A 26,912-nucleotide genomic window follows, 5' to 3' on the forward strand; every position below is an offset into this window, starting at 1 on the left:
AGTGATTGAGTGGGACACCCAGACTGGACACCCAAGAAGGGTGTCCTTCTGGTCTCATCCTCCTGTAACATTTCTTATACTATTCTCAGGAACCAGAATTAAGGCAATCTGTAATGATGAAGTAGGTGCTGTGGGTTAGCCAGAGAACCCAGACCCTCAAATAACAGAGCTTTCATGTGAAAAATGTCTTTCAAATTGTTAAGAACTAACTTTTAAATATAGCCTGTTTGTAAGATGAGGTTATGATTGTCTTTCAAAAGGCAAACTGATAAAGCTTGGGTGGAAAATGTCAGCCTACCAGCCCCCAAACAGAAGCTGTTGCTGGTGGAAAGTAGGAGACCAGAGACGGGATGATATTACCAACAAAGATTTTCAAATTACTAAAATTCCTTCTGAATTCAAAAAGAAGGGGAAGGGCTCTGTCACCTGCTCTTTTCAAGCCTGAGAGAGACTTAGTTCCATTTTAACTAATTCCTGTACACAGAGGCCAGTTACATTTTTTTAACCACTTTTTAGAATCTTAATTTATGAGAGCAGAATACTCTCAAATTGATCACATGGTGACTAATATTCTTACAGTTTAATTTGTGTTCTGCCTAAAATATTGAATTTGATACCACATATTTTCCATCTTTCCTTACTTTCAAGAGTATAATTTATTTTAAATTCTAAACCAAATGTTGGTCTTTGATTTCTTGGTTGGTCTTCTCTATTACTAATGAAAATTTATTGACCTGCCTCCACAGACTGAGAGGAAATCAGAATGTAAACGGGTTAAACGTCCGGACATGCCGTTTCCCTAGCCCAGGATCTATGAGACTCACTGGAATATTCCAAGATTGGGTTACCCATCAAAGGATACATACATCATCCGTTTCACATGTGCCAGGACGATTGCTTAGAGGAGGAATCTCAATTCCTATTAGCTATGGTAGCTTTAGGGTTAGAACACTAAGCACAATGTTCTTACAAGCATGTTTCTGATTATTTTAATAAAAAGGTGAAAATTCACAAGGTCTCAATTTGAGATAAGTTCTGCCTCTCTTCACTCCCTTTGCAAGTGGTGACTTTTAGGCTGGAAACCACAAAACAGCAGCTCCCTTCAAAGGCGTGAGAAGAAGCTAGTGGGGGTGAAGGATATACATTGCCACCTCTGCCTTGGAGAAACACCAAAGCAGTTCATTTCTGTTGGGCCAGAATTCTGCAAAGGTATATAAACATACTACTTTATTAGACCATAAGCACAGACGAGCCAAATGGCAGTGTTTGTTCTAATTTACAAACATTCTGACTTATAAAAGACAGCTCGCTCTATGCTTGCCAGTTGGAACATGACTTCTTAGAACAATTTTCTCTGGGGAGGAATTTAGCCATTAACCTCTGTTAAGATAAAGGCCATTCAGGGCCAGAGGCCTGGGAACGTTTCATTCGTAGGCAAACTTGCCAGAAAGGGAGCCCAGCGACAGTGTTCCACTCCCCATGTACCTGCACCCATCCTCCCAACCCTGTTTCATTTCGTTTCCTTCTGACTTGAGGGTAATCTGCTGAGGATTCTGAAATGGTCATTAGGATTTAAAATGTGAGAGTTGCTGATTGCTTCCTGCTATGCTTGCTGGATTTCAATGTTGGTTCTTAAAGCCTTTAGAGTCACCACTACATTGAAGGTGGAGAGACCAAAGATACAATAATGTTGTTCCAAGAGGCCGTGTCCAACTCAGTGAGCCTCAGAGGGCTATGTTAGTGACAGTTGATATTACATCCCTCTCCCTTTCCACTTTCCAGACCTTAAATACCTCCTTCTCCCCATGTGGGAACACGCCTTACAGCAGCACTGATGGTTTTGGAAGAGGCCTGGGAAGATCATTCTGTGTGTGCTTAGGTTGCTGTAGACTCTGTGTCGGCTGCTAAGCTGCCAGGAGCTGTGGAGATTCAGAACACCGCAATTAAAGCCAAAGGGAGAGGCGCAGTCCATTTTTAAAAGTATTTACCTTTGACTTCCCCTGCAACTCTCCATCTCCGGCCTCTTCCCCACAGTTTCAGAGGCAGGAGACTGGAGTGGCTAAGCAGGCAGGTTCTCCAGCCAGACGCCGGGGTTTGAACCCCAGCTCTGGTGACCTCACCATGGGTGGCCTCAGGCAAGTTACAACTAAACTCTCTGTGCCTTTCTGTTCCCCTCCATGAAATGGGTAGAGTAAGCGTGCCTACCTGGTGGGAGTTAATACATATTAAAGGAGGAAATACATCTAAAACACTTAGAATGGTGCCTGCACATTGAAGTGACCAGTAAATGTTAAATGTCACTTTTTTGTGTAGAGGCAGAACACAGGTCAAGTGTCAGCAACATGTCACAAATTTTGGAATTTTTCATCTCTATACCAATCTGTAAAATACCAATCTGCTCTGCTGCAGATTTCTAAGGTACTTGTATGTAAAGAGAAACCTTCCAGAGCAAGAAATGTTGTGTGGTAGTAAATCTCTTTTGGTTAGTTTCTTCCTACCATGTTCAAGCCAAAGCCAGCAGAAATACTGGGGCTCAGGAGTAAAGATGGCCAGGCTCAACACAGGAGAGCAACAGCTCATGAGTGAGCCGGACCCATTCTCTTTCTTGTCACCAAATCCCAACTTTTCCCCCCAGGTAAATCTGATTAAGTGAAGGGTTTAAAGGAAAGTTGCACTTCCTTGTGGGTTGGCCTTTCTGTTTCTGCTTAGCCTCTAGGACACCTTGTACAGCCTGCAAGAACATTCTACAAGTGAAACTGAACTCTGAGGAAGAGGCTGTGCCTGGCAGCATTAACCTTTCCTGTTAGAAGCCATTCTGAATTGTTCTGAGGCTGCTAGATGAGCAAACTGTGGATTCTCCGCCACACACACACACACACACACACACACACACACACACACACACACATTGCTACCTCTATATGTTTAGGGTGTTCTGAATGTTTAGAGATCCTTTTGAATATGTAACACTAGCCATAGTAGAATAAATAGTATTTATTAAGAACTTGTTTGATGCCTAGCTCTGAGCTGAGCACTGCAAATGCTTCATCATATTTAATGTTTTATGTGCTGCAGCCAAGAAAGAATGGAATGCTGGGAAGGAAAGTCCTAACAAGCTATCTGGTTAGCAATGGACTAAGAAAAGGTTTATGAGTCTAGCTATTCCAAGTGCTAGAAAGCTGTGTACTCTGACATCAGGGCTGAGTACAGCTCAACCTTGTGGGAATACATCTAAATAGCTGCAGTTTCAAGTTTTCAAAAGTGGTAAAATGAGAAAAGTTTTATAGCAGACATCAGTTAAAAATTCTAATCAAAATCTGATGGAAAGTTCATTCATGCAATCATTCAAGATATACACACCTATTATGTGCCCATCACTATTCTAGGCCTAGAGATATAGCAATGAACAAAACAAATTCTTGATGCTCACGGAGCTTACATTTGAGGGGTGTTCATAGAGGTATACTGAAAAAATGTATGATGCAAGATAGTGGTAAGTTCTAGGTCATAAATAAACCTGTAAGAGGATACTGACAAGGATGTTCTTTTAGATCAGGTAGGCTCTGAGGTGGTGACCTTTGAACGAGTCCTGTTGGTGTTTACATGAAGGAGAATGCCACATGGTTCTGTAGCAGAAGGAGTACACAGCAGAGGCCACCGCAAGTGCAAAGGCCCTGCGGCAGGATGGTATTTGGTCACTAAGCAAGAGTACAGTAAGCAAGGGAATGACTTATAGGAGGGAAAATAGGAGAGGGACCCAGGTTCAGATCATGCAGGTCAGTAGCAATCGTTCCACTCTTAGAGCCCCGCCTATGCTTGGGTCATTACTACATTTTGATCATCATAAAACTCCCTGATGTAGGTTTAATTACTCCAGTTTAATGTTGCCTAAAGCCATCCCCACTGAATGGCAGAGGTGTCTTAGGATTCTCAAGCATCCAAGTTCACCATGGGTGGTGGTCTCTCCCAGATTGCTCCTGACCAGCACGCTCTCTCTCTTTCCATCAATCAGAACATGTTCTTAGAGCAGAGAAATCTATTTTAAAATGCAATAAGATACGTATTTAACAGCTTCATTATTCTAAAATATTTACCTTAACATTTCCTCATACTTGGGCAAGGTCTGATACCAAATGGGTGTTTTCTATACCTCGGCCTTAACATGCATCCTACAGTGGTCTTCTTTTATTTCAGAAAGTAATAAAAATAAATTAGAGCACAAAATATAAAAAAAATAGGAAAAATAAATAGAAATTTAGCAGTAGATCAATAATCCATGATCTCTGGATTCCATTTTACAAAAGAGAGCTCTCTGTCCCTGTTTGGTTTATAACACTGAGTCTAACTTTCGTTTAAAAATGCAGGTATGAAGTTAGCTACTGGAGAGTTCTGGGACTGTGTTGCAAATGAAATGAAGTGATAAATAATTCTAAACATATTTTATAATAAAAATAAAATTAAAAACTGAAAAATATTCAACAAAAACTCTCTAGTCTGTATTAAGATGGAAAACAATATAAATTGAACTTGATTTTCTATGCTTTTATTATCATTAGTGAAAAGGGAGGAGATGAATAAGAATGCGTCTTTATTTTATTTGTAGGTGGGCCTGTAAGTAGGACATGGTAAAACCAGGTTAAGATGAGGGTGATTCAATCTATCTAACAGAACCAAGAAGTTGTCTTTTAGAGGGCACGCCCAGATTCCCCACTGAATCTTGTCCTGCATAGAAAGTATCGGATATTCATTTTCTAAATCTGGTGTTGGTCACCCCAACACTTTCCCATTAGAAAGCTACTGCTTGCTTAACTCTATCATAATTTATTATTTTATTGCCAGCTGTTACAACCTAGAGCTAATCTGATAGTACTAATGTCCCAGGATATGTAGGACACTTTTCTTTTAGTTGCTAAGGCTGTCATAACAGGGTACCACAGACTGAGTGGCTTAAACAACAGAAATTTATTGTCTCGTAGTTATGGAGGCTGGAAGTCTGAGATCAGGATGTTGGCCAGGTTGATTTCCTCTGAGGGCAGTGACGGAGAATTTGTTCCAGGCCTCTCTCCCAGCTTCTAGTGCTTTGCTGGCAGTCTTTGACATTCCTTTGCTTGTAGATGCATTATCCCAATCTTTGCCTTCATCTTTGCATGGTGCTCTACCTGTGTCTGTCTCCATGTTCAAATTTCCCCTTTTTATAAGAACACAGCCATACTGGATTCAGACCCACCCTGATGACCACATCTTAACTTGGTCATCTGCAAAGACCCTATTTTCAAATAGGTCCACATTCACGGACTCTAGGGGTTAGGACTTCAACATCTTCGGGGGTCAGGGGGAGATATAATTCAGCCCATAACACTGGTGTACAAGGAGGTCAAATAAAAAAAAAAACCTCCCTTTGTACAATTCTCCTAGATACCCTTAAAGATTATGCCTAAGGAAAAGAGGATTATTATAGTAAACACATACTCTTTTCCTTATGTAGGCATTGTATTGTCAGCCTGAGTACTCCTTATGTGTGTGTAGTGGTGGTGGTGTTGGGGGATGGGGGGCGGGGGCTGCTTGATTTCTGGCCAGCACATCCTAACTATCTCTTTGCTAACAGGGCAAACTTGGAGTTTAACTATGCCAAAGGACTTCAGAAACTGGCCATCAAGTTGACCAAAGCACTACAGAGCACAAAGAAAAAGTAAGTACAGGAAGGAAGAAGCAGGCAAAATAATTCTTAAAAATAATAAAAACTGATGTGTTCAATTCCAGCTTCCTCTTCCAAGTGTGGTAGGTATATGATGTCAAATATGGCTTCCTGGCCTTGGGCACTTATTACTTGCCACGCTTTGTGTTAAATGCTTTTATAAATACTTCGATTTAATCTTCACAACCTTTGAGAAGTCTCATTGTTGTTCCTTTTACAGACAAGATCTTGAGGCTTGAAGAATTTAAGACACTTGCCACAATCACATAGATAATGAGTTGTAGATCTGGACTCATTCCATGTCTCCATGCCTCCTAAGCCCATGTTCATAATAGGCCTCGGTGGTGATAGTTAACTTGGGAAATAGTGTTAAGTTGGAAGATCTTGGAGCCAAGAAATGGGAATCCTGCTTTATCTCAACTCTATTACCTTCAACAAGTAACCCAGCTTCTCTGTGCCTTGATTTCCTCCACTGTTAGATGAAGGAATGATATGAGCTCACTGTGTGTACGAATGTGTGTGGGGGGAGGGGTGTATATTAAATGAGAAAAATGTATGTAAAGAGATTAGCATATTGGGTGCTGAAAAAATGTTGGTTCACATGTTCCTCAGTACATTTCAGAATGAAGTAGATTCCTTCTTTGGGAGCAGAGATGAAAGATGTTGATCTAAAAATGGTCCATTAGTGATAATTTGTTATGAAGATTCTGGACGAAAGCTTGCATGTGTCACCCTAAACTGACAGTGCCATTGCAAAGGCCTCTTTTGATGGTGAAAGAGAGAGGAACAGAAGAAAAGAAGCCTTCCTCCTTAGGCTATTGCTCCTTAGGCTTCATCTGTAATAGCAAATATTGACTTTGAAATTGCTCTGACTTTTAGCTTGATTTTTAGGATACTATTTTAGTACACTACAAAGGAACCAGTAGATCACAGTGGCTGAGTATAGACTTTATTTAGAAAGCCCGGATTTAAATTCTAGCTTTACCACTTACCAGGTAGGTGAATTAGGACAATTTATCTTACCTCTCAGTGTCTAAACTGAGGAAAATGGAAAATGAGGTTAAAATGGAAATAAAACCTATCTCATATAATTGCTGTGAGGATTAAATCAGGTAATACAAGAGGTGTGTCTACCAGAGACAGAACCAAAGCCCCGTAAGTGTTCATTACGACTTTGATTATAATTACCTCCTAAATAATAAGAGATACAGGGGTGTGGAGGGTGTCTTATTGGGTTGCTACCCTGCTGTCCAGCATGGTGCCCCCGGAGAGTTGGCATGTCTAGAATGCTTGGTTAACCAAGATTAGCACAATATTTAATAATAAACATTAAATGAACTTTTATCTATACCAAAATCTGTGTTAGGTGCTTAGATAATCCAAATTATTTTTATTTTAAGATACCAATTAAGTGAGGGTCAGAGACATCAAGTGATTCTTTCAAGGTCACACAGGAAGCAAAGGGGAGCATATGGATTCAGACAGACCTCTTTGAAGACAGCACCCTAGGATTCCTGCTCTTAATATCCAGGTCCTCTGATGGGCAAATGTCAGGTTCTATTCCCAAAAGTGTGCGCTGACTTCCTTTTTAAAAAATTTACTCAATTGAGTTTTAATTTTCATGCAATAATATGCACCCACTTTAAGCACGTGGTTTGATCGATTTTGACATATGCACGAGTTGTATACACTACGTAGCCACCACCAAAATCTACACAGAGACATTTTCATCACACAAGATTCCTCATGTCTGTTTGCAATCCTTTCTCCACCCAGTCACAAGCAACCACTGATCTGCTGCTGTCAATGCATAGATTTGTTTTGTCTTTTCTGGAATTTTCTATAATTGGAAGCATACAGTAGGTACTCTCTGGTCCTGGTTTTGTGCCTTGTTTTGAATATGCAGAAACCCTGGCATCCTTTGGTCTAGTTCTCCCATTCTCTGACAGCAGGGTGTACCCTAAGTCATGTAAAGGCAAAACCTCTGCACCACCCTGATTTTAGTAGGAACGCCAATCTGTCTGCTCCCCCTCCATCAAAGTCTACACAGGGCTCTGTCCTTCAGGTTACTGATGCAATTGGGTTTATTGTTTGGACTTTTGAAGGCTGCTGTGAGCTACGCCCCTTCCGTGGGAGAAAATGTCATCACACTCCCTAATCCTCCGTGTGTGCTGCTAGGGACAGGGCATTGCCATCATTTTGTTAAACTGAGATACTGCTCACAAGACCACAAAACACCTGTGCTGCTGCCCTACAAGCCAGCAGGGAACAGGAGCCAGACCCCAACCCCAAGAGCAGCACGCAGGACGCCACCAGGGCTCCCAAATCCTGTCATGTAACTTCTCTGAGCCTCGGTTTACTATCTGTGAGATGAGAAACCTGGAGGGGCTGTCCCCACGGGCCTCCTGCCCCTAGCATGCTGTCCCCTGCCTGTTCTAAATGCCTTCTCACCCTTGGCTACTGTGTTTCCCTGATTCTCTACAGATGTAAATTGGAAAATTTAAATCAAAATAAAAACTGACTGGAAAAAAGCAGTTTCTGTCATGACTATAGTGCACATAAATATGTTGGCAGCATTTAATCCTACGGAGAAATTGAAATGAGATTAGGAATGGGAGTGCCATTACTGAATACAATGAATCAGAGGTGATGTTTTCTTTCTCAGACTTTACCGGGAAAATGACACACTTTTGTGCCCCCTTTGTTTTTGCCTCCAGCTGTGTCATCAGTGCCTGGTCCTGGGTCTCGGAAGGCATGAAATCTGCAGCAGACCTGCATCAGTGAGTACCCCCACCCCAGCCTTGCTCTCACCCCAAAGGGAGTTGTGTATTTAAAGAGGGTGTGCCATGAATACTCCACTTCAAACTTGCCCTGAATAGATATGCCAGAACCCAGCATTTTATTTTCCCTCAAAATAATTTGGAAAGTAGACATAAATTCTAATACTATCATTGTGTGTCTCTTATGTTCTGTTTCCAGAAAACTTGGCAAGGCAATTGAGTTGGAAGCAATAAAACCAACTCATCAAGTCCTGAGTGTACATGAGAAGAAGAGAAAATCAGTGAGTCAAAATCTTTTTTTCCTCTGTTTGTTTAAGGAAGATTTCTGTCTTTGACCCAAGAAACAAAAAGTAATCTAAAAATGATACTATGCTTCAGGAATTTATCATAAAAATAAAAACAAAGCCCAATATGTATGTACAAGGATGTTTGGTAAGGCATTATTTGTAATAGTGAAAGACTGGAAAATTCTTCATTGTCCAAAAATAAACTATGATAAATTCAAGCAATGGAATATTATGCAACCATTGTAAATCTTATCACAGAAGAATTTTTTTATTTTTTTATTTATTGGGGTGACAATTGTTAATGAAATTACATAATTTCTGGTGTACAATTCTGTATTACATCATCTATAAGTCCCATTTTGTGTTCAACACCCAGAGTCAGTTCTCCTTCCATCACCATATAAGAAGAATTTAATGACATGGAATTTTTTTCCCCACTGTATAGTGTTAAATAAAAAAAGCAGGATGAAAATAAATCTAACAATATAACCTCAATTTTGTAAAACAAATATGTGTATATATGCATAGAAAACAACCTGGAAGAGCCTCTCCAGAATGTTAATAAGAATTACCTCTAGATAGTGGAATTAGAGGTTATATTTATTTTATTTTTTGTATTGTTTTGTATTTTCATTGTTTTTCAATGAATACATATTATTTTTGTAAATGGAAAAATTATAAACACATTTTTTAAAAAGAAATGCTTCGCTATGCTTATCAGCTTGGGATTAGGTAAAGGCAATAATAGGTATAATCCTCAGATAGGCTTCAAACTGAAGAAAAATAAACAGTTCTTGTGAAGACACCTGGTCGATTTGCATAGTATATTCTATAGTCATTTTGTGTATCTTTCCTGCCAGAACAGTTTCATTTGTGTTCTTTTTTCTTTTTATTTGTGTGTCACATTAAGCCCTTTAAAATATTTTTTCAGGTAACATAAAGGGGTGTTTAATAAATGCTACTTAGCTCTGGTTGGGTGGGGCCACTATTTCAATGCCAGGTGCAGGTAAGAAGTTCTGAGGCAGTAATAGGTGGTCCTTGTGCAGGGAAGGGGCTGTGGCTAAGGGGAGTGGCAAGTGACCATAGCCAAATAAAGCAGTTCCTGAAGGGAGTAAGTGAGGAGGATGAGCAGATTTGTAAAAGCCCTGATGAAAGAGAAAGACCAAAAAATTTGTATTCAAAGTTACTTAAACTAAATAAGGAAATGGAATTATTTGTACAGACATATGTGTGTTTTTATCAGAATAGATGTTCTACTCAGGGCGAGGGTGATGGAAGAAATTTACAGTTATTACTAGAAAACAATATAATTATCTGCCTTTGCAAACCAACTTAATAAAAACCAAACACAAATCTATATTTCATCAATTAATATTTCTCATACCACATTATAATATGATAATTACTAGCATTTCCTTAGTACTTACTATAAATTAGTCACAGCGCTATGATCATTATTACAGTGCCTTATATAATTAATGTCATGATCTCCCCAAATCGCTGCTCCAGTTCATAATCTTCTTTTCAGTATTGCCCCTCCCCGCTGCACCCCCACCACCCGACCCACTTTCACACAAAAGATAAAAGATTAGCATTTTTTTCAAAACAGTGAATGTGTTCCACATTTCAACCACATATATAGAGTAAAAAGTGGCATAGAACATAAATTTTTTTTCATTCTATTTGTTACAATAAAGCATATATTCCAAATTTAATCAGCTGGAAAAAAATAAATTGTAGTGTTACTAGATCTCAGAGTGGTTGAATAATGGCTGATCTGTGGGTGGGGAGAAAGGTCAATGATCCAGGAAATTAGGTTCTACCTAAATTAAGTCTGACCTTCTTGGGGAGAAGGGAGGTTGCCTAGACTCAGTTTCATTATTACTATTACTATCCCCTTAGCTGTTTAAAGTAGGAAAGAAAGAGTTAATTTTGATTAAGAATTCAATCTCTTTGAAATTAAAACAACATTCACTTCAGGAGCAATGAAACTAGTAGTCTTGCTAGGACTGCTACTAGGACTGTTCCCGATTCCCATGGTCGTAAAGTTTGGGCCACGTGGAATGATGCTGAAAAGGAAGTGATGGGACCGGAAATGATACCAAACCATGCAACATCCTTCTCCACACACATTGTACATATTTATGTTGTTTTTACATAGTTACATATTAGAAATAACTATTTTACCAAATGCATTCAGGCTAAACTCTGTCAAGAGATTCTTGAAGGGGAAAAGGTAGTTTGGCTACTTTACTCACGACATATGTCCCCTATAGGATTTTCAAATTTGTATAAATTGTGATAGTGATTGTGCTACACTTAATAAGCCAGAACTGTGACTCAACAAAAAGAAAGGAAGTATTTTTTTTTCTATTTTTCTCTTCAATAGCTTGATAACGAAGTTGAAAAGACAGCAAATCTTTGTATTAACAACTGGAATCAACAAATTAAGGCAAGTAACACCAATATCTTTTGTGTAAACTCAGTTTTTAGAATTGAATTTTTTTGCTTTTGCACAAATGGGATAGGGTGTTTCAGTGTTAGTATTTCTAACTTCTAAGTGAAGAGCAAAATGCTTTCTCACCCGAGTTGTCTTTCAACTCAACCAAAGAAGAGCAGGACTCTAAATATGGTTATTTATAGCCAACCCTTCCATTGCATTTATTGCATGCCAAGTGTTCTATAGTTCATATTTAATCATCACAATAACCCAGTGTGGTATGTGACCTTGCATTGTCCCGTTTTAAAGATGGGTGGGGAAACTAAGACACAGAAAGGTAAATAATTCTCCTAAGGTTACAACGCTGGTTAATGACTGAACCAAGTGTTACAAGTCTTTGGGCTCCAGGGTCACTGTTTTAACCAGTACACTATGCTGACTGCCTCTCTGTGCAATTTGTAACTTAGAGCAAGGGACAAATGCTATCTGAGTTTTGGTTTTATCGTATATAGAAGGATTTGTGATCTTTTGTCTCATTAGTGAGAGGAGCAAAGTGAGGGGTGGGTAGCGATATGTAAAAGGAAATGCATGTATTGATTCCGTAAGTAAGTACAGTTCACTTCTTGTGAACCACACTGTGTATACTAAGACATAGTTCTTGTTTCCAAGTAATTTTAAATTCAGTTGAGAGATAGCATATGTGCAGGAAATAGTGAATGAATTCTAAGGAGAGGAGTATGATCTGGTGTGAGAATTTAGAGCATATCATTAAAGGTTCTTAAGTGGAGAGAATAACAGATGGAACCAATATATATGTATAGAAGATTATTCAAGAACAATCCAGTTGAGAAGGAATTCATTTTGAATGGACAAGAGAGGGAATCTGCCAAGAAAACCGAACGGTCCTCTTTGAGAGAAGTTGTGCTCCAAAAGTTGAAATTCTCCTTTTTCATCTCCTAAGTGTCAGTCTCTGAAGAGAACTTCCCCAGGTAGACAGCCACCAGGGTCAAATAACCAGAGATGCTCTCAGCAACAGGCAGCCCCATCTCAACCCCTAGTGTTGCCACTGAAGTTTCAGCTGAAACTGAAGACTCCATGAGATTAAAGACATTAATCATAAATATTTGAGATAAATGAATTTCTGTACCCCCAGATAATAGTACTGATAAAAGTATGCTCAGAAGAATCACATTTATAATAAATATTTAAAAGTCTCGTATACAATATCCAGTCATTTGTTCTTAGTTTTGCTCTTGATTTTATAAGCTTTCTTAAACAGAATTTGTTTCAAAAAATCCATTCTCTAAATATTAAGCTTTCATAGGAAATTCAATATAATGGACCAAAAGATAGAAACCATCAGCAGCTGCAATTACTTTCAAAAACAAAAAGCATCTTTTATTATTTCCCAGTTTCCACCAACTAATTTTTTCCAAATAAAATGATTTGATTTTTTTATGAAGAGTGACAGAGAAATTGAAGAACATAAAATTCTTGAGCTATAATAATTTTCTCTCCAATTAAAGTTCAAAGGATTCAGCATGTCAGTAGTGAAGTACAGTCTGTTTTGGAGACACAGATGAAAAGCCTTAAAGGAGCGTAGCTCTTACCTCATGCTCTCATTTATCTGCGGGTGTATGACCAACTGAAGAAGAGGATCTAGGAGCTTCTCGTTCTTGAATTTCCTTTTGTAGAGGCTTCATATATTTAGAGACATTCAGAAGGTTTGCCTTTGATTCCTAAGGAAAGAGAGACCTGAGCTTTTCTCTTCATTTGTCTGGTTTTACACTTTTTGAGACCTCGAGGTGAAAAACTCAACAATCTTTCAATCAACCCCGTTTGAAACAGGCTGAATCCAATTCAAACCAAATTCTGTTTGTTTTGTCTCTGAAACGTCGTCTCCTGCCAACTTGGAATTGTGTAGAAAACGACTGCTTGAATCATAACTCATTCCGAGGTTTGAGGCATCACAGAGTAGGAGAACTTTGAATGCTTCCTCCTTCTCAACTTCCCCCACCTTACCGCCTTCCCACAAATGCAGGGCATGCCACCAGATGCCAGGTAAATGCCCAGATCTCAACCCTGGGCATCAGGGAGCAAATTTCCCCTTTGCTGTAAGTTTTAAGAGAGCATCTTAAAACAATCTCAGTTGTGGCCCAGGTTAACTTAAAGGAATGATGCAGGCTGTCTTCCATGTTTGTTATGATATTTTTTCTGTGGTAAAGCCATTCCCTTCCATTATGTTAGCTAGAATAATATTTTGGAAGCTTGCAGGCCGTCAGTGATTTAGCAAAATGTATAACCCTCTTGAGTCTATCCAATATAATGAAAAAATATACAGTGGTTCTCTGGGAAAAATGTTAGCCACTGTGACAGTTAGGCAGATTTTGAGGGGAGGGCAGAAATGACAAACTGAAAATACACAATCATTCAGGCCAGCACATGAACATTAACTTGTTTTAGAACAGTGGAGTTTGTCTCTTGATATGATATTCTGCTCACTTTTCTTTTTTTGGTATGTTTTTTCACTCTAGGCCAAAAAGAAATTAATGGTGAGTACCAAGAAGCATGAAGCACTTTTCCATCTTGTAGAAAGCACCAAGCAAACCATGACTGAGAAGGAGAAGCAGAAGGTAACCTGTCAGGGCCGGCTGGGTGCATGTGGCTTGGAGACTATGGCTCCCTGCCCTTTGCTATAAACATGAGAACAGGCTGGTTACCTTACTATGTGGGGTCTCTGCAGAGCCATAGTGTGGTAGAGCAGGAGAAGGGATTCTAAACCATTCCTGGTCCACATATATTTTTAAAAGGTTTTTAATGACAGGTGACAAATTAGACCACTAGTGTCCACATTTTTTGATAGAGAACCCTATTAAACATCTCTCAGCTCACACCCTATATAAGTAAAAATATGTATATACACACACATATATATATTATATAATATGTAGTACTTTATATATTATACCGATATGTCGTGAACACCATAAAACACAAAAAAGTAGAAATGTTTGAAGGATGAGATAAAGATGACATCATATTTCAAATGATTACTTAAACATCATATCTTTATATAATCATCAAGTGTCAAAACCAGGCAAAATATAAACTTGGGGCAAGGTTCAGCCTTAACCCTAGTAAATATAAATTCATATTTCTGATAGTCTTCTTGGTAATTTTAAATTTTTTGGTCACTGTCTTGTCAGATGTCCCTAGACCGTCCCAGTTTTTGCCTTTTCACCTGGGTGATGACATACTCATAACTGAAGCAGGAGAAAGCTTCAGCTCCCACATTTTCTTGTGCTTTCCTTATGCTTACATTGTTAGTCTTAACGTCAAACTACAGCTTCTTGGCAGAAATCTTTTTAAGAGATTTGTGCATTTTGTGCGTATTCACCTAATTAAAGCTACATAATAAATCTGTAAATCCTCATGACCCAGACACACGCCAATGGTCGCATGTCCCAGGATGTGGAAAGTGAAGACCTGTGTGAGGGCTTACGTGAGCTTTTCATGTTGTCAAGTTCCCACTCACCCTCCAGGACACTTCAGAATCCACAACTGTCAATGTGCACCATGTTCGATTCATATATTAAATAAGAGTAAGCTTTAGGCAAAAATGAACCCAAGCAATATTCAAGTACAAACAGAAAATCAATTATTTTTCTGCCTGCACCCCTGTGCAGGCTATCTTGCAGCATACCTCTGGAGGTATGTGCCACAGATTGGAAATCTTTGAAATTATCAATATCTTCTTTAAAAGATGGAATCCCCTTAAGGAAATGCAGGCAGCACCACTACAACCCAAAATATTCTTCAAAAAAAAAAAAAGAAAAAAGAGAAAAGAAAATTGGCATTGCAAATAATGCTACCATTTCATCTCACGAAACTATTAGTTGAATAAGTTAAAAACTCATTATTAGCAAGATTTTACACGGCTGTTATTTCTTCACATGTCAATCTTCACAGTTTGAAATGATCATAACAAGTATTCAATAATGAAACAGCTTCTGAGGAGGTGAGACCACAGTGTGTTAAAATGCTAAGCGCCAGGACGTGTTGTAGGCAATCGAAGCCCACATTAGAAGCTATTCTTTATGGATGGCAAGCAATAATTAAATAAAAAGCATGGGCAGCTAAGTGGTGAATTTCCTCTTCCTTCCCTCACTAGCAGCTTCTCTGGGAGGCTGAAGAGTCCATCGTCCTCCTCTACCCTCTAGCCGATCCTGTAACCACAGCTCTTGGCTGTCACTACATCACAGACCCCTACCATCTTCATTGCTTTGTCTGATTGCTTTTTCTTTTTTTTGGTCCTAAAACTAAACACCTATGGCAGGTTTCATTTTCACATCTGACATAGAGGTGCCCATGATCTCCAGCCTGAGCTGAGCTGCCTCTATGCTGCTCATCGAATCTTCCTGCTTTTCTGCTCAGCAGTCCTTGTTCTCACCAGAAGGTGATCTAAATCTCCATTCTCCTCCCACCGCCATCCTCACCACCCACTCTCAGTAGATAATCTTGTCTCTTATCTCACAGAGGAAATAGGAATCAGCACAACCACCTCCCTACGAAAGTCATATGTGCAATGGGACAGGCCAATTCTTTATTATGTGCTCCATTTCCCATCCCATCCTATCTCTCACAGATGCTTCTCTTGATTATTCCTCTCTCCTGTATCTTGGACATACCCGTCTCCAATAGTTCCTTTCCATCAGCCTTCTCAACTCCCCCAGTCTCGGGAGATTAGGGAGAGTCAGGAAGACAACTTTCCGTGGCCTGATTCCTATTCCTCTCCAGATAGTATCATCTCTCCTTATTTTTACAATAAGTTTTACTGAAAGAGTTTTCTGTGCTCTGTCTCTACTACCTCATCTTCTTTCAAACCACCCCAAGCAAGCTTTCTCTACCATTCTACTAAGAGTGTTTTTGCCATCGCAAAAAATGTCTTCCTTATAGCTAAAGACAATACCCCTAAGAACTCTCCAGTTCTTACCTTATTTAACTTCTTGGAAGCAGTAAGTATCATTGACTTCCCCCTTCCAAAAACAGTCTCTTCTTTTAACTTCCGTAGCATCTTACTCTTTCGGTTTCCATTTCTGGCAATTTTTCCTTAAACTCCTTTGTGGACTTTCCTTCTTCCTGACCTTTACATACTGCTCTTCCTGATGATTTCCCTCCTGGGCCCCATTCTGTTTTATTCAGCATGGTATCTTCAGTGTCCAACACAGTACCTCAATATCAGGTACTCGATACATAACTGGTAATCCAATACACTCTCAAGGCATCAAATAGCATATTTATGCTGACAATACCCAAATTTATATCTCCAGCCCAAATCGGTCTCCAAACTGCTTTCTGGCATGTCAAACTCAATATCATAAATTGGAACCATCACTTCCATCTAACAAAAATAGTCTTTATTGCTGTGTTTTCTATATCTTTGAATATCACCATCCACCCTATCCTCCTAATGCTGACTCTTAAACCAAATACTCTTTGAATTTATCTCCTTGTATTTATCTCCACTGCCATTACTCTCTTCCAGACCACCAGCATATTTTCTTTGCTGGGATTACTTTAACTGACAAATTGGTCTCCTGACTTTCAGTGTTGCCTCTTCCTATCTATCGCCCAAACACAAGCCAAGATGACTTTTCTGAAACTCAAATCTAAAAAGGGTTCAAAGTCTTCCCAGTGACCTCAGAATCAGTACAAACTCCTTTATGTGGCCCTTAAGACCCTCCCTGACCTGACCCTTGCCTAGTTTTCATCATCATCTTCTGCTATTCTCTCTCTTAAACTGTGTGCTCCCACCTCACCAAAAAGTTTTTTGGTATCATGCTACATGCACCAATTCCTACTTTCATTTTAGGTTTATTTACACAAGGATTATTTCTGTGAGCATCCACTACATGCTAGGTCTCACTATGTGTCATTTTAATTCCAAGTCTAGTTTAGGTGACTCTCTTGTGTCCCAGTGATACCTAAACGCTTATATCATCCTGGGATCTATCACATGGGATAGTAACGTCCTGTATGGGTCCCTCACTAGAGAAGGAGCCCATCCAGTTCCATTTTCTATTCCCAGAGCCAATTACATGATATACTGTGGCACTCAATAAATGATGACTGAATGCGATGCTTGTTCCAAGAGAAAGATAAGAGGAAAGAAAAAGCATGTAATCTTTGACAAATTTTAGTAGTAAAGTTTTCTGAGAGGTTCCTTAAATAAGAAGATAAGAGTCTACATTCTTCTTTTGTTTTGATTTTGGATTATTTGTTGTAAATTTGTTGAGTAGAAAGTTCTAGACGATAGTTACATAGTGTAGGCTGATGAATGTGAGTGATTGTCTCACAAGTAACTTTGTTCTCATTGTTGGGGGTCTGAGCATTTCCAATAAGAATTTAAGGACAATGATTTAGCAAAGTATAGCCATGGCACACTTTCTGCCCTTTCATTAAATTGTTATCAGATTAAAATTCACAAGCTCATGTTTCTATAGATGAATGTGGTCCATTACACTTGATAGACAAAACCAATTGTGTCCTGTGTAAGTCATACATCAGAGCTGAGGGACAGTTGAATGGCTAGCATATCAATTGGAATAATAAAGTGAGTGGTATTAATATTCAGAATTTTGGATGAATGTTCTTCATTACTGAAACATTAGTCAAAATGTCCTTAAACATAAAGAGGGTCATTTCTTAAAAGCCTTTGTCTCTGTCCTTGAAACTCTAAACTGCTTAAGTTGGAGGGATCCTTGGTGCTCCTTCAATTGTGGTTTGAGGACCATTTGCATCAGAATCATCTGAAGAGGTAGTGAAAATTCAGATTTCTTAATCCCACCACAGAACTCCTGAATCAGTATTGCTACTTCTGGGACCTTGAACATCTGCAGTTTTACAAACACCCCAGATCATTCCTAGGCATATTAAAGTTTGAGAATTATTCACTTAATACAACTTCTTTCTTTCTCAGAGATGTGAAATTACTTGTCTAAGCATTTTGAGAATCAATTTCAGCTACTCTGGTCCAGAGAGTATTGTATTACTTAGATTTCCCAGAAGATTTCACAATCAGAATGGCCAATTTTGGTGATTGGCAAGAGGAGGCTTTTTGTGAAGGAGCAGATCATTGGGGAGCAGGATAAAAGGAAAGTATCTGTTAAACTGTCCATAACTTGCAGTGAATGTCCTTCGGACTCTTCACTAGTAACATAGGTTGGTGCAAAAGTAATTGTGGTTTAAAAGGTTAAAAATTGCCAAAACCACAATTTCTTTTGCACCAACCTAATAGTAATACTAATTGAGGGCTAGCTCAGGTGTCGGGCAGTACGCCACATGCCTTACCTGTATCACCTGCTTGAATCCTCAAAGCAACCCAGTTAAATAGGAGTATCCCCGTCTGCATCATAGAGATGAAAAACTGGCCATGAAGCTTCAGCAAGCCACCCGCAGTCAGGACAGGGACTCTCATCCGGAAGTTTGATTTTTAAAGTTGCACTGCAGAGTTTATATACCACAAGCAGTCAGGTTGCTGGACAGGATGATAGCCAGGTCTAATTCTAGCTCTAAAAGTGATGTAATTACACGCATCTCTACCTGTTCTGGTAAGAAATGCTGGGGCCTAAAGGATTTACCAAATAAGACTGCAGGAGTCGTGAGTAGATCACAGTGTTGAGTGGAAGGTTCCTGATCTCACTTCTCCTCACCTGCCCTTTGGCCTCCTCCTCCATGTGATGAACATGGGCTCATCACATCATATTTAAGGACCTCTGTTTCCTCATATGAAACTTTGCAGGAAGTATACTGAAAGGCCCTTCGGTCTCCTTTCAGCTCTGACAGTCCCTTTTTCTGAGAAAGATCTTTGATTTTGTCATCTGTAGCTACTCTTTATGACTTTAGTTGGGAGATGAGCAACACACCATCAGGATGTGTATAATTCTTTACATGGAATTACAAAGGGCTTTCATAAATGTGTTCATGAATATGTGACACTGATATGTTACTTTAGCTCCTCAATAAACTGAAAAAATCAACTGAGAAGTTGGCAAATGAAGATGAAAACTACTACCAAAAAAACATAGCTGGCTGCTCTACCAGACTGAAATGGGAGAACACACTAGAAAACTGCTACCAGGTAATAATGCATTCGCATTGTTTTTCTTCTTCCATAGAGCTTTGTGTGACCTTGAAAATGGAGATCCGATCTATAGTTACGAGACCAGATTATCTCTGTCCTTGACTACAATCCTCACTCCTTTTGTGACTTTAGACAAACCATGTTACATCTCATTGTTTCACTTTCGTCATGGATACAACAACCAGTGAATAGTTATTGAGCATCATTGGCCAGAACTGCCACTCCTAAATTCTCAATGAACACAGTAGCACTCAGCTAATTTCAAAAACTGCTGTGAAAGTAAAGTGGAAATGAAGACAAGTATTGAATTCTCAGAAATGAGTTTTAGGCCTGAGAACTGTTTCACACCATATTCACTGATGGACTCCTTTGTATGCCAGGCATTGTGTTGGGCATTGGAGACATATAGCAATGAATAAAGTACCATCTAACTCTCAGGATGTGCACAGTTTAGCAGCAAAGAAAACATATTGAGAAAGAATGGTGGCAAATCGTCCAATAAAAATCAAAAGACATGAACAAGTAAATCACAGAAGGGAAAATCAAATCACCAATAAACATGTAAAAAGATGCTCACTCATTGGGCAAAAATTTAAAAGTGACGATATTAAGTGTTGCCAAATAAGAATTGTTGGGAAACAAAAATTCTTGTACTCCTCCAGTGAGAATAATTTGATGATATCTAATAAAACTGAAATGTGCATGTCCCCACAACACAGCAGTTGCCCTTTGAGGCATATATCCTAAAGAAAAACTTATACCTGTATACCAAGGGTAATGTATAAAAATGTTTATTGCAGAATTGTTTATAATTACAAGGTGAGAAAAAAATTGTACACATTATTAATATCTGTCAATAGAGGAATTACTCTTAAAATGTGCTCTGATTTGGAAAGTGGAGCCTGTCGAGTTGTCTTTGCCTCACCTTAATAATAACGACTCCCTTACTTTGTACCGCCTTGGTTCATATACACTCAGTCTCTACCAACAAGTCATTGGCTCACATATTACATTGCATGTTCTATATCTTTTGTTGTTTACTCATTCAGGAGTAAAATGTTATATTCATAAAGACACATAACAAAAGTAGGCTAAATTAAAGGAGAATTTTTGTTGAGTGTTCAAGGTGGAAATGGGATAACTAGGGTACTCAGTTTCATTTTTTTTCTCCATTTCCCCCATCATTCTTCTGTAAAAGTGGAATATAAGAATTCATTTTAGGGTCCTGAATTGTCCTCTTACTCCTTCTTACTCTTCCGGTTGAATTTACAAATTCTTTCAGAGAGCATTTATTGAACTATCTTCAAGGCAGTTTACTAGACACTGTGAAAAATATTACAAAGTCTCAAGTGTGGCTGTTAAGTAACGAAACCAATTCCACAAACCACATATCAGAATTAGTCTTAGTACTTCAGAATCACACTATGTTCAAGCCACATGTCCTAGCTTCCAAGGAGCAACAATTCAGTTGTTAGAAATAACCTATAAAACATTTTGAAAAATAGTAGCCATACTACCAAGAATTACCAGGAATCAAATGCTTGGTACTGACAGTACTTACTCAAGGAATTATTTTAGAAAAACATTTGCAATAAGTGTCAAGAACCTTTAAAATGTTCACTTTCTCAACTGTATTCCTCATCTGAACTCCAGAACGTGGAAAACTCACAGAACAGAGTGACTGTTGACTCAGTTCTACCAAGGATGGTAGTGGCTAGTACCCCTCTAGAGGCAGTGGGAAGATGGGAACTCGTTGCATGCAATACATGCCTAGGACATTAGGGCTTAATTCTCTTCTAGAACCTCTGCCGAAAAACGTAATTTTCTTTCTATACATCTGTCTTGAGAAAGTAGCTGGGAAACAAAACACAGCTTTCTGTTCAAAATGATTCAAAAGGAAAAGGGAGGGAAAAATCTAAAGGATCAACATTTAGGGGATGATTAAATAAACCGGCGCACTGTATGCGGTCCTCCAGAGTGGACTTCTAATTAAAATGATGTTTGTAAAGACCAAGGGCCAGAGAAACTGCTGTTGTATAATGTTGAGTGAAAAAAAAACAAGATACGAATTTAAATAATCTGATTGATTACTAGAAAGATAAAATCATTTTCCTATAATAGATAAAATCACCCAGCTAGACTGAAATGCATCAAAAGGTTAACAGCAACCATCATTGGGTGGAAGAATTAGAAATGATTTTTAAAAGATTTTTTTGTTGCCATTTATGGCCCAAGGACAATGTCTCCAGGCAACTAGGGTGCTTGTTAGACTTCAGATTCCTGAGCACCTCCCCAGACGTGTGAATCACCGAACCTCTGAATGATTTTAGAAGGGGGTCTAGGTGCTTGCGAGCCATACTAAAGTTTGAGAGTTCCTGTTCTAAAAGATCATACTATTTCTTTGACCAGTTTTATGAAGACAATTTAGATGAAAATGGAGTCCCTCCAAGCTCTTCAGGTAATGTAAGGAGGAAGGCCAGGACAGCAGAAACTGACAAGAATGAATGAAGAGTGTGAACCATCATGGTCCCTGGGCCCCAGCCAGGCTCTCCATCTGCTGTTCCTTTATAACTCTGACCACACTTTCCTCATGTGTGCAACTGTGAAAGCTCCGGAGGACAGTTTTAGATCCTCCAGAGTATCCTGCTTTTCCACCACTATTTTATACAAAAAGAAAAGGATAATAGAAAGCAGTAATTCATTAAGTGAGATACGGATTTTTCCCTTTGCACAGTGGAATTTAGCTCAGCCTCTTTTCCTGAGCAAACACAGATCATTTTAATGATTTCCCTGAACTGCAATTAACATCTATCAAACATTTACCATCTCCAACAAAGACACTGGTTCTTCTGGTCTCAGATTGATGCGAGTGGCTCAGCACTTGTCAGTGGGCTCAGCTGCCCACTAGTGATGCAACGTTCCTAAATCTGGCTTTTCTTTTCCCTCCTGTCCTTTCCTCATGGTGCTAAACTAGGACATCTGCTTTCTCAGTCTTTTTCTATGCTGTAAAGGCTCTTTCTTTTTGAAGACTGTTGAGATCCAAGCTACTGAGCAGCATTTGTTTTACATATTTGTTCGGAGGCATGTGGTTTGTGCCCTTTGCATAAGCAATGCTTCTGACAGGCTACTCTTCTATGTCTTTAATCACGTATGTGGGAGACAGAGGGCACACAGCCCCATTCAAATGGCTGGGGCCTGTGATTTTGGAGAAAGACTCAGGAGACCAACACCAGAAACAAAGGCATTTGGCTCCCATTGACTTAACAAAAATTGTGCAGATTCTTAGCCACCAGGAGGATTGCCATGGAGAGCAGAGTTCCAGACTTTCTGATTCAAACGTCAGGACACTTGGCACAGAATTAAAAATTGCATGTGATTGACAAAAATGTTCATATTTACTACCTGAGTCTTTTACTATGTGCATTTCATAGTAGTATTAAACTGAGTATATACCAACCAACAAAATGTGGTGTATACATACAATGGGATATTATTCAGCATTAGAAAGGAAGGAAATTCTGACACATACTACAAGGAACCTGAAGGCTTTATGCTAAATGAAATAAGCCAGACACAAAAGGACAAATATTGTATGCTTTTTGTTATATAAGATACCTAGAGTAGTCAAATTCAGAGAAGATGGAAATTAGAATGACGGTTGCCAGAGGGGCTGCAGAGAGGGGAATCGGGAGTTATTGTTTAATGGATACAGAGCTTCAGTGATTCAAGATGAAAAAAGTTCTTTAGATGGATGAGGATGATGGTTGCACAACAACATGTATGTACTTAATGACACTGAATGGTACACTTAAAAACAGTTACAACGGTAAATTTTATATTTTGTAAATTTTACCACAGTGAGGAAACAAATACATTTTTAAAAATTTAAAATGACTATATGCCATAGATGAGATAACAGCTGAATAAGAATGCAGTCAACTCACAGGAATGAAGAAACACCACACTGGGTCAGGCCAGTGGGCCCTGTAGGTGCGCAAGGGAAGCAGGATGGAAGAAGCCAAAGATCTTTGTGGTTTCCCACCCCCCCTCCCAAAGGCCTTGAGATGTAGTCCATCCTCCTTGCTTCCTACGGTAATGTCACCTGTCACCTACCGATTTGCCCAGTGCCTTCTTCATGCAACACTATTGCTGAGTGCTCTTTCCTCTGTGCAACGGAGAGTAGTGGGATGGCAGGTACGGGAGAAACCAACCTGGCCTCTGGGTACAGGAGGAATGTGCAGGCCTTGTCGTTACAAAAAATTGTCTTGAACACCTGCCACCCCTGTCAGAGCTGAAGTCCTCGGGGCACATAGCCAGGAGCCTCCCACTGTCCGTGAAAGGCCTGGGACCCGCTGCGTACTCCTGACCCAGCCTTCTCACACAATGTTTGAACTTGGAATTCCCTCAGAACAATTAATCAGCAACTCAGCTAGCAGTGAATGGCAAGAGTCTAACATCTAACTTTTTCTAAAATGTTAATGGCTAACAAAGCAAATGTGATCTCCCTCACTTTGTTTTTATTTGCCCTTCCTAGCTAAAAGTTATGAAACTCTAAGAGGGGAATTTTTGTCATCACTCACAAAATGGAGGGTTATGTTTGTACCTTCAAACAGTGGTCTCTGACCCCCAGTACTAATATTAGACCAGAATTATGAATTGATTAGACTTTTGGGTTCTGCTCTCAATCAGATAGTTTCCTGAAGCAGAGAATCTCATCGTCTTTGCCTCTGCAGAGACTAACAGAATGCCTTATATGCACTGTAAACAACTCTAGAAATATTTAGTCTCAATTGCATTTCCAAGATATGAACATGGGCTTTACTGGGCTTCACTCCTTGTCTCTAGAACTCACAAATGCTTTTCAATAAAGGCCTTCTCTCCCCTTTCTTTGTGAATGTCAGGTAACCCATGGCATCTACGTAAATACCTTTAGGGCCAAAAAAGCCTGGTAAAAGTGTGTGAGCTAAATCTGCTCTAATGGAGGGTAAATAGAAGAGACACCAAATCACATTCCTGTCCTGGGACCCTCTCCCCACCACAGTTTGGATATGATGTAATCAAGAGGCACAAACATGAGTTTGCTCAAGCTTTCTTCTCATGTGCGAGTGTGAGTGTGTGCGTGAGTGTGTGTGTGTGTGTGTGTGTGTGTGAGTGTTTGATGGGTGACATCAGTTTTGCATAACAATTGGCTGATCTTACTTCATTTTCCAACATTCACAGAGCATCCTGGAGCTGGAGAAAGAAAGAATTCAACTTTTATGCAATAACTTAAACCAGTATACCCAACATATCTCTGTTTTTGGCCAAACCCTGACCACAGTGAGTAATAAAGATGTCTCGCTTTCTGGAATGCATGGTAAGAACTGGCAGGAACCATGGCTTCAGCAACCTTGTTCTGCTTTCCTTGGCATTGCAGTGCCATGCGCAGATTCACCATGCCATCAGCAAGATAGATGTCGAAAAAGATATCCAGGCTCTCATAGAAGAAACTGCCATTTCATCTACAGAAAATAAATCTGAGTTCCTATTAACCGATTACTTTGTAAGTATGGAATGGAAGTTCCACTAATGGGGAACCTTAGTAATGCACTAAGGGGTTCACACACACACACACAAAAGTGGAGAGCAATTGTAAAAAAAATGTCTTATTTTTTTAAATGAAAATATTGATTTTTTTTCATAGTCCCTATAAACGAAAAAAAGAGTGTGGTTTACAAACTAGGCAAAGGAAACATATTTTGTATTCTCTGGTAGGGCAAAAGTCAAACAGGGTCTTGAACTGAATCTCATACCCAGTCTTCTATGAGGAATGCCAGGCAGACATGTTTCATGACCTGTAAATAATCACTGTGTAGCATATAGCTTGTATATGGCTACGTAACAAACTACCCCCAAACTTAATGGCTGAAAACAAACACATTATCTCACAGATTCTGGTGGACAGGAATCCAGGCGCGGCTTAGCTGGGTGTTCCTAAGGGCTTGACAAGACTGCAGTCAAGGTGTCAGCCAGGATTGCAGATATCTCAGGGCTCCACTGGGAAACGAATGGCTTTGAAGCTCACTCACATGGCCGATGGCAGGCCTCTGGTCCTGGCTGACTGCTGGCTGGAGATGTCAGTTCCTTGACGTGTGGGTGTCTCGTTAGGGCAGCACACAATATGTCAGTCTGCTTCCCCCAGAACTAGCGATCCAAGAGAGACAGACAGAATGCCAAAGATGAAAGCATAGTCTGTTATAAGCTAACCTCAGAAGTGGCATCTCATCATCTTCTCTTTGTTAGAAGCAAATCAGTAAGTAAGGCCCTCACTCCTGCGGAGGAGAATGACACAAAAGCATTACTCCTAGGAGGTGGGAATCATTATCAGCATTCTTCATGGTCCTTTCCATTGAAAAACGTGGACCTAATTACAGAGGGTTCTTTGGAGGGCATTTGGGTGATTCTTCGATGGAATCGGTGCTTAAAAACTGATCGGTGTCAGCATCTCTGGGCAGTTTGTCTTTTGGCTCTCTTGGGGTAAATTCTTTGTCTTCTGAATTCCTGACAGCTCTTCCCCAGGCCCTGTGCTAGGTTTCATTCAGACTTTCAAGGTCCATACTGGGAGATTTATCCCTCTCTGTATATAGAACCAGCCCACCAGTCATGTCCTCCTCTAGGATTAAAAGTGCAGCCCAAGTCAATATCCCAGGACTCCCACTAAGGGAACAAGACATAAGAGGAGAGAGAAAGGCAGTTAGATTTGGGCACAGCAGTGACTCCATCTGCTGGGAAAGTGACCAGCTTTCCCTTTTCCCAACTTCCAAACAGCAGTAAATAGCCAGCTATTTCTTTAATTGGATCTTTTTTTTTCTTACCCTGGCAAAGGCGAAGCAAACTAACAATAGCAATGTGTGCTCAAAGCACAAACAAAAGGAGAGATGGGACTGGAAAGGAATATTTGATTCCAATAGAAAAGTACTTTCTTTTTGTTTCTTCCAAATAGGTAGGTGATCTCTGAAATGAGAAAATATACAATAAAATGTATCTGTTACTTTTTGAAAAGGATAATAAAAATGTCCCTAACCGTCAAAAAAATAAAGGTCAGTCTCCTTGAAAATTTAACTAGGCTTCTATTGAAATAGGAGGAGGCAGTCACGATGGTTTATCTTTAATTGATGTGCCTGTGGGAATTTTTGGTTTCTGTGAAACTTTAGTGCACTGGAATTAATGACTACATACCTGTTGTCTAAGAGAATGGACTGTATCTCCAAGTGGGTGAATAGGATTTTCTTAATATCCTTAAACCAAAACACCACCAAAGTCCAACTTTATAGTCACGGCAGTATATGTAGAGTGGCTTATCTAGTGCTATGAAATTTACAAGTTCAAGTGGTAAGACAGGAAAACAATCTGAGTGCAAATATTGGAGGTCTGGTGACCAGTGTGAAAATATTTGTAAGGTCACTGTGAAGGCCATGTTCAAAAGATCACATATTCAGTTTTAAATGCCTCCTTCAGTATCGAACTTTTTTCTAACAAATCTTTGGAAGAGAAGGAGACATTTAAGAGAGTTAAATGATGGTAGTAT

General features: G+C 39.4%; 1 protein-coding gene and 1 long non-coding RNA gene across 14 annotated transcripts in view; one reads left to right on the plus strand and one right to left on the minus strand.

Moving 5' to 3' along the window:
• Nucleotides 1-23,565, minus strand: part of LOC308499390 — a 28,765-nt gene extending 5,200 nt beyond the window's left edge. The window contains exons 1-3 of the long non-coding RNA XR_013993582.1: nt 23,459-23,565; nt 12,813-12,941; nt 1,785-1,919 (exon numbers count right to left, since the gene is read on the minus strand). This is a non-coding gene — a long non-coding RNA (uncharacterized lncRNA). The remainder of the gene's footprint in view (nt 1-1,784; nt 1,920-12,812; nt 12,942-23,458) is intronic.
• Nucleotides 1-26,912, plus strand: part of NOSTRIN (nitric oxide synthase trafficking) — a 52,557-nt gene that overhangs the window by 15,278 nt on the left and 10,367 nt on the right. For 7 of the 13 annotated variants that reach the window (XM_081052757.1, XM_081052761.1, XM_081052752.1 and 4 more), the window contains 8 exons: nt 5,606-5,689; nt 8,413-8,475; nt 8,675-8,756; nt 11,152-11,214; nt 13,737-13,835; nt 19,217-19,342; nt 24,566-24,664; nt 24,762-24,887. In XM_081052757.1, the coding sequence (XP_080908883.1) occupies nt 5,606-5,689; nt 8,413-8,475; nt 8,675-8,756; nt 11,152-11,214; nt 13,737-13,835; nt 19,217-19,342; nt 24,566-24,664; nt 24,762-24,887 (742 nt within the window). Of the gene's footprint in view, nt 1-5,605; nt 5,690-8,412; nt 8,476-8,674; nt 8,757-11,151; nt 11,239-13,736; nt 13,836-19,216; nt 19,343-24,565; nt 24,665-24,761; nt 24,888-26,912 lie in introns of all 13 variants that reach the window. The other 6 variants (XM_081052759.1, XM_081052762.1, XM_081052755.1 and 3 more) reach the window with 3 other exon arrangements.

Source organism: Rhinolophus hipposideros (assembly GCF_964194185.1).
Source record: "Rhinolophus hipposideros genome assembly, chromosome: 6".
NCBI lineage: Eukaryota > Metazoa > Chordata > Mammalia > Chiroptera > Rhinolophidae > Rhinolophus > Rhinolophus hipposideros.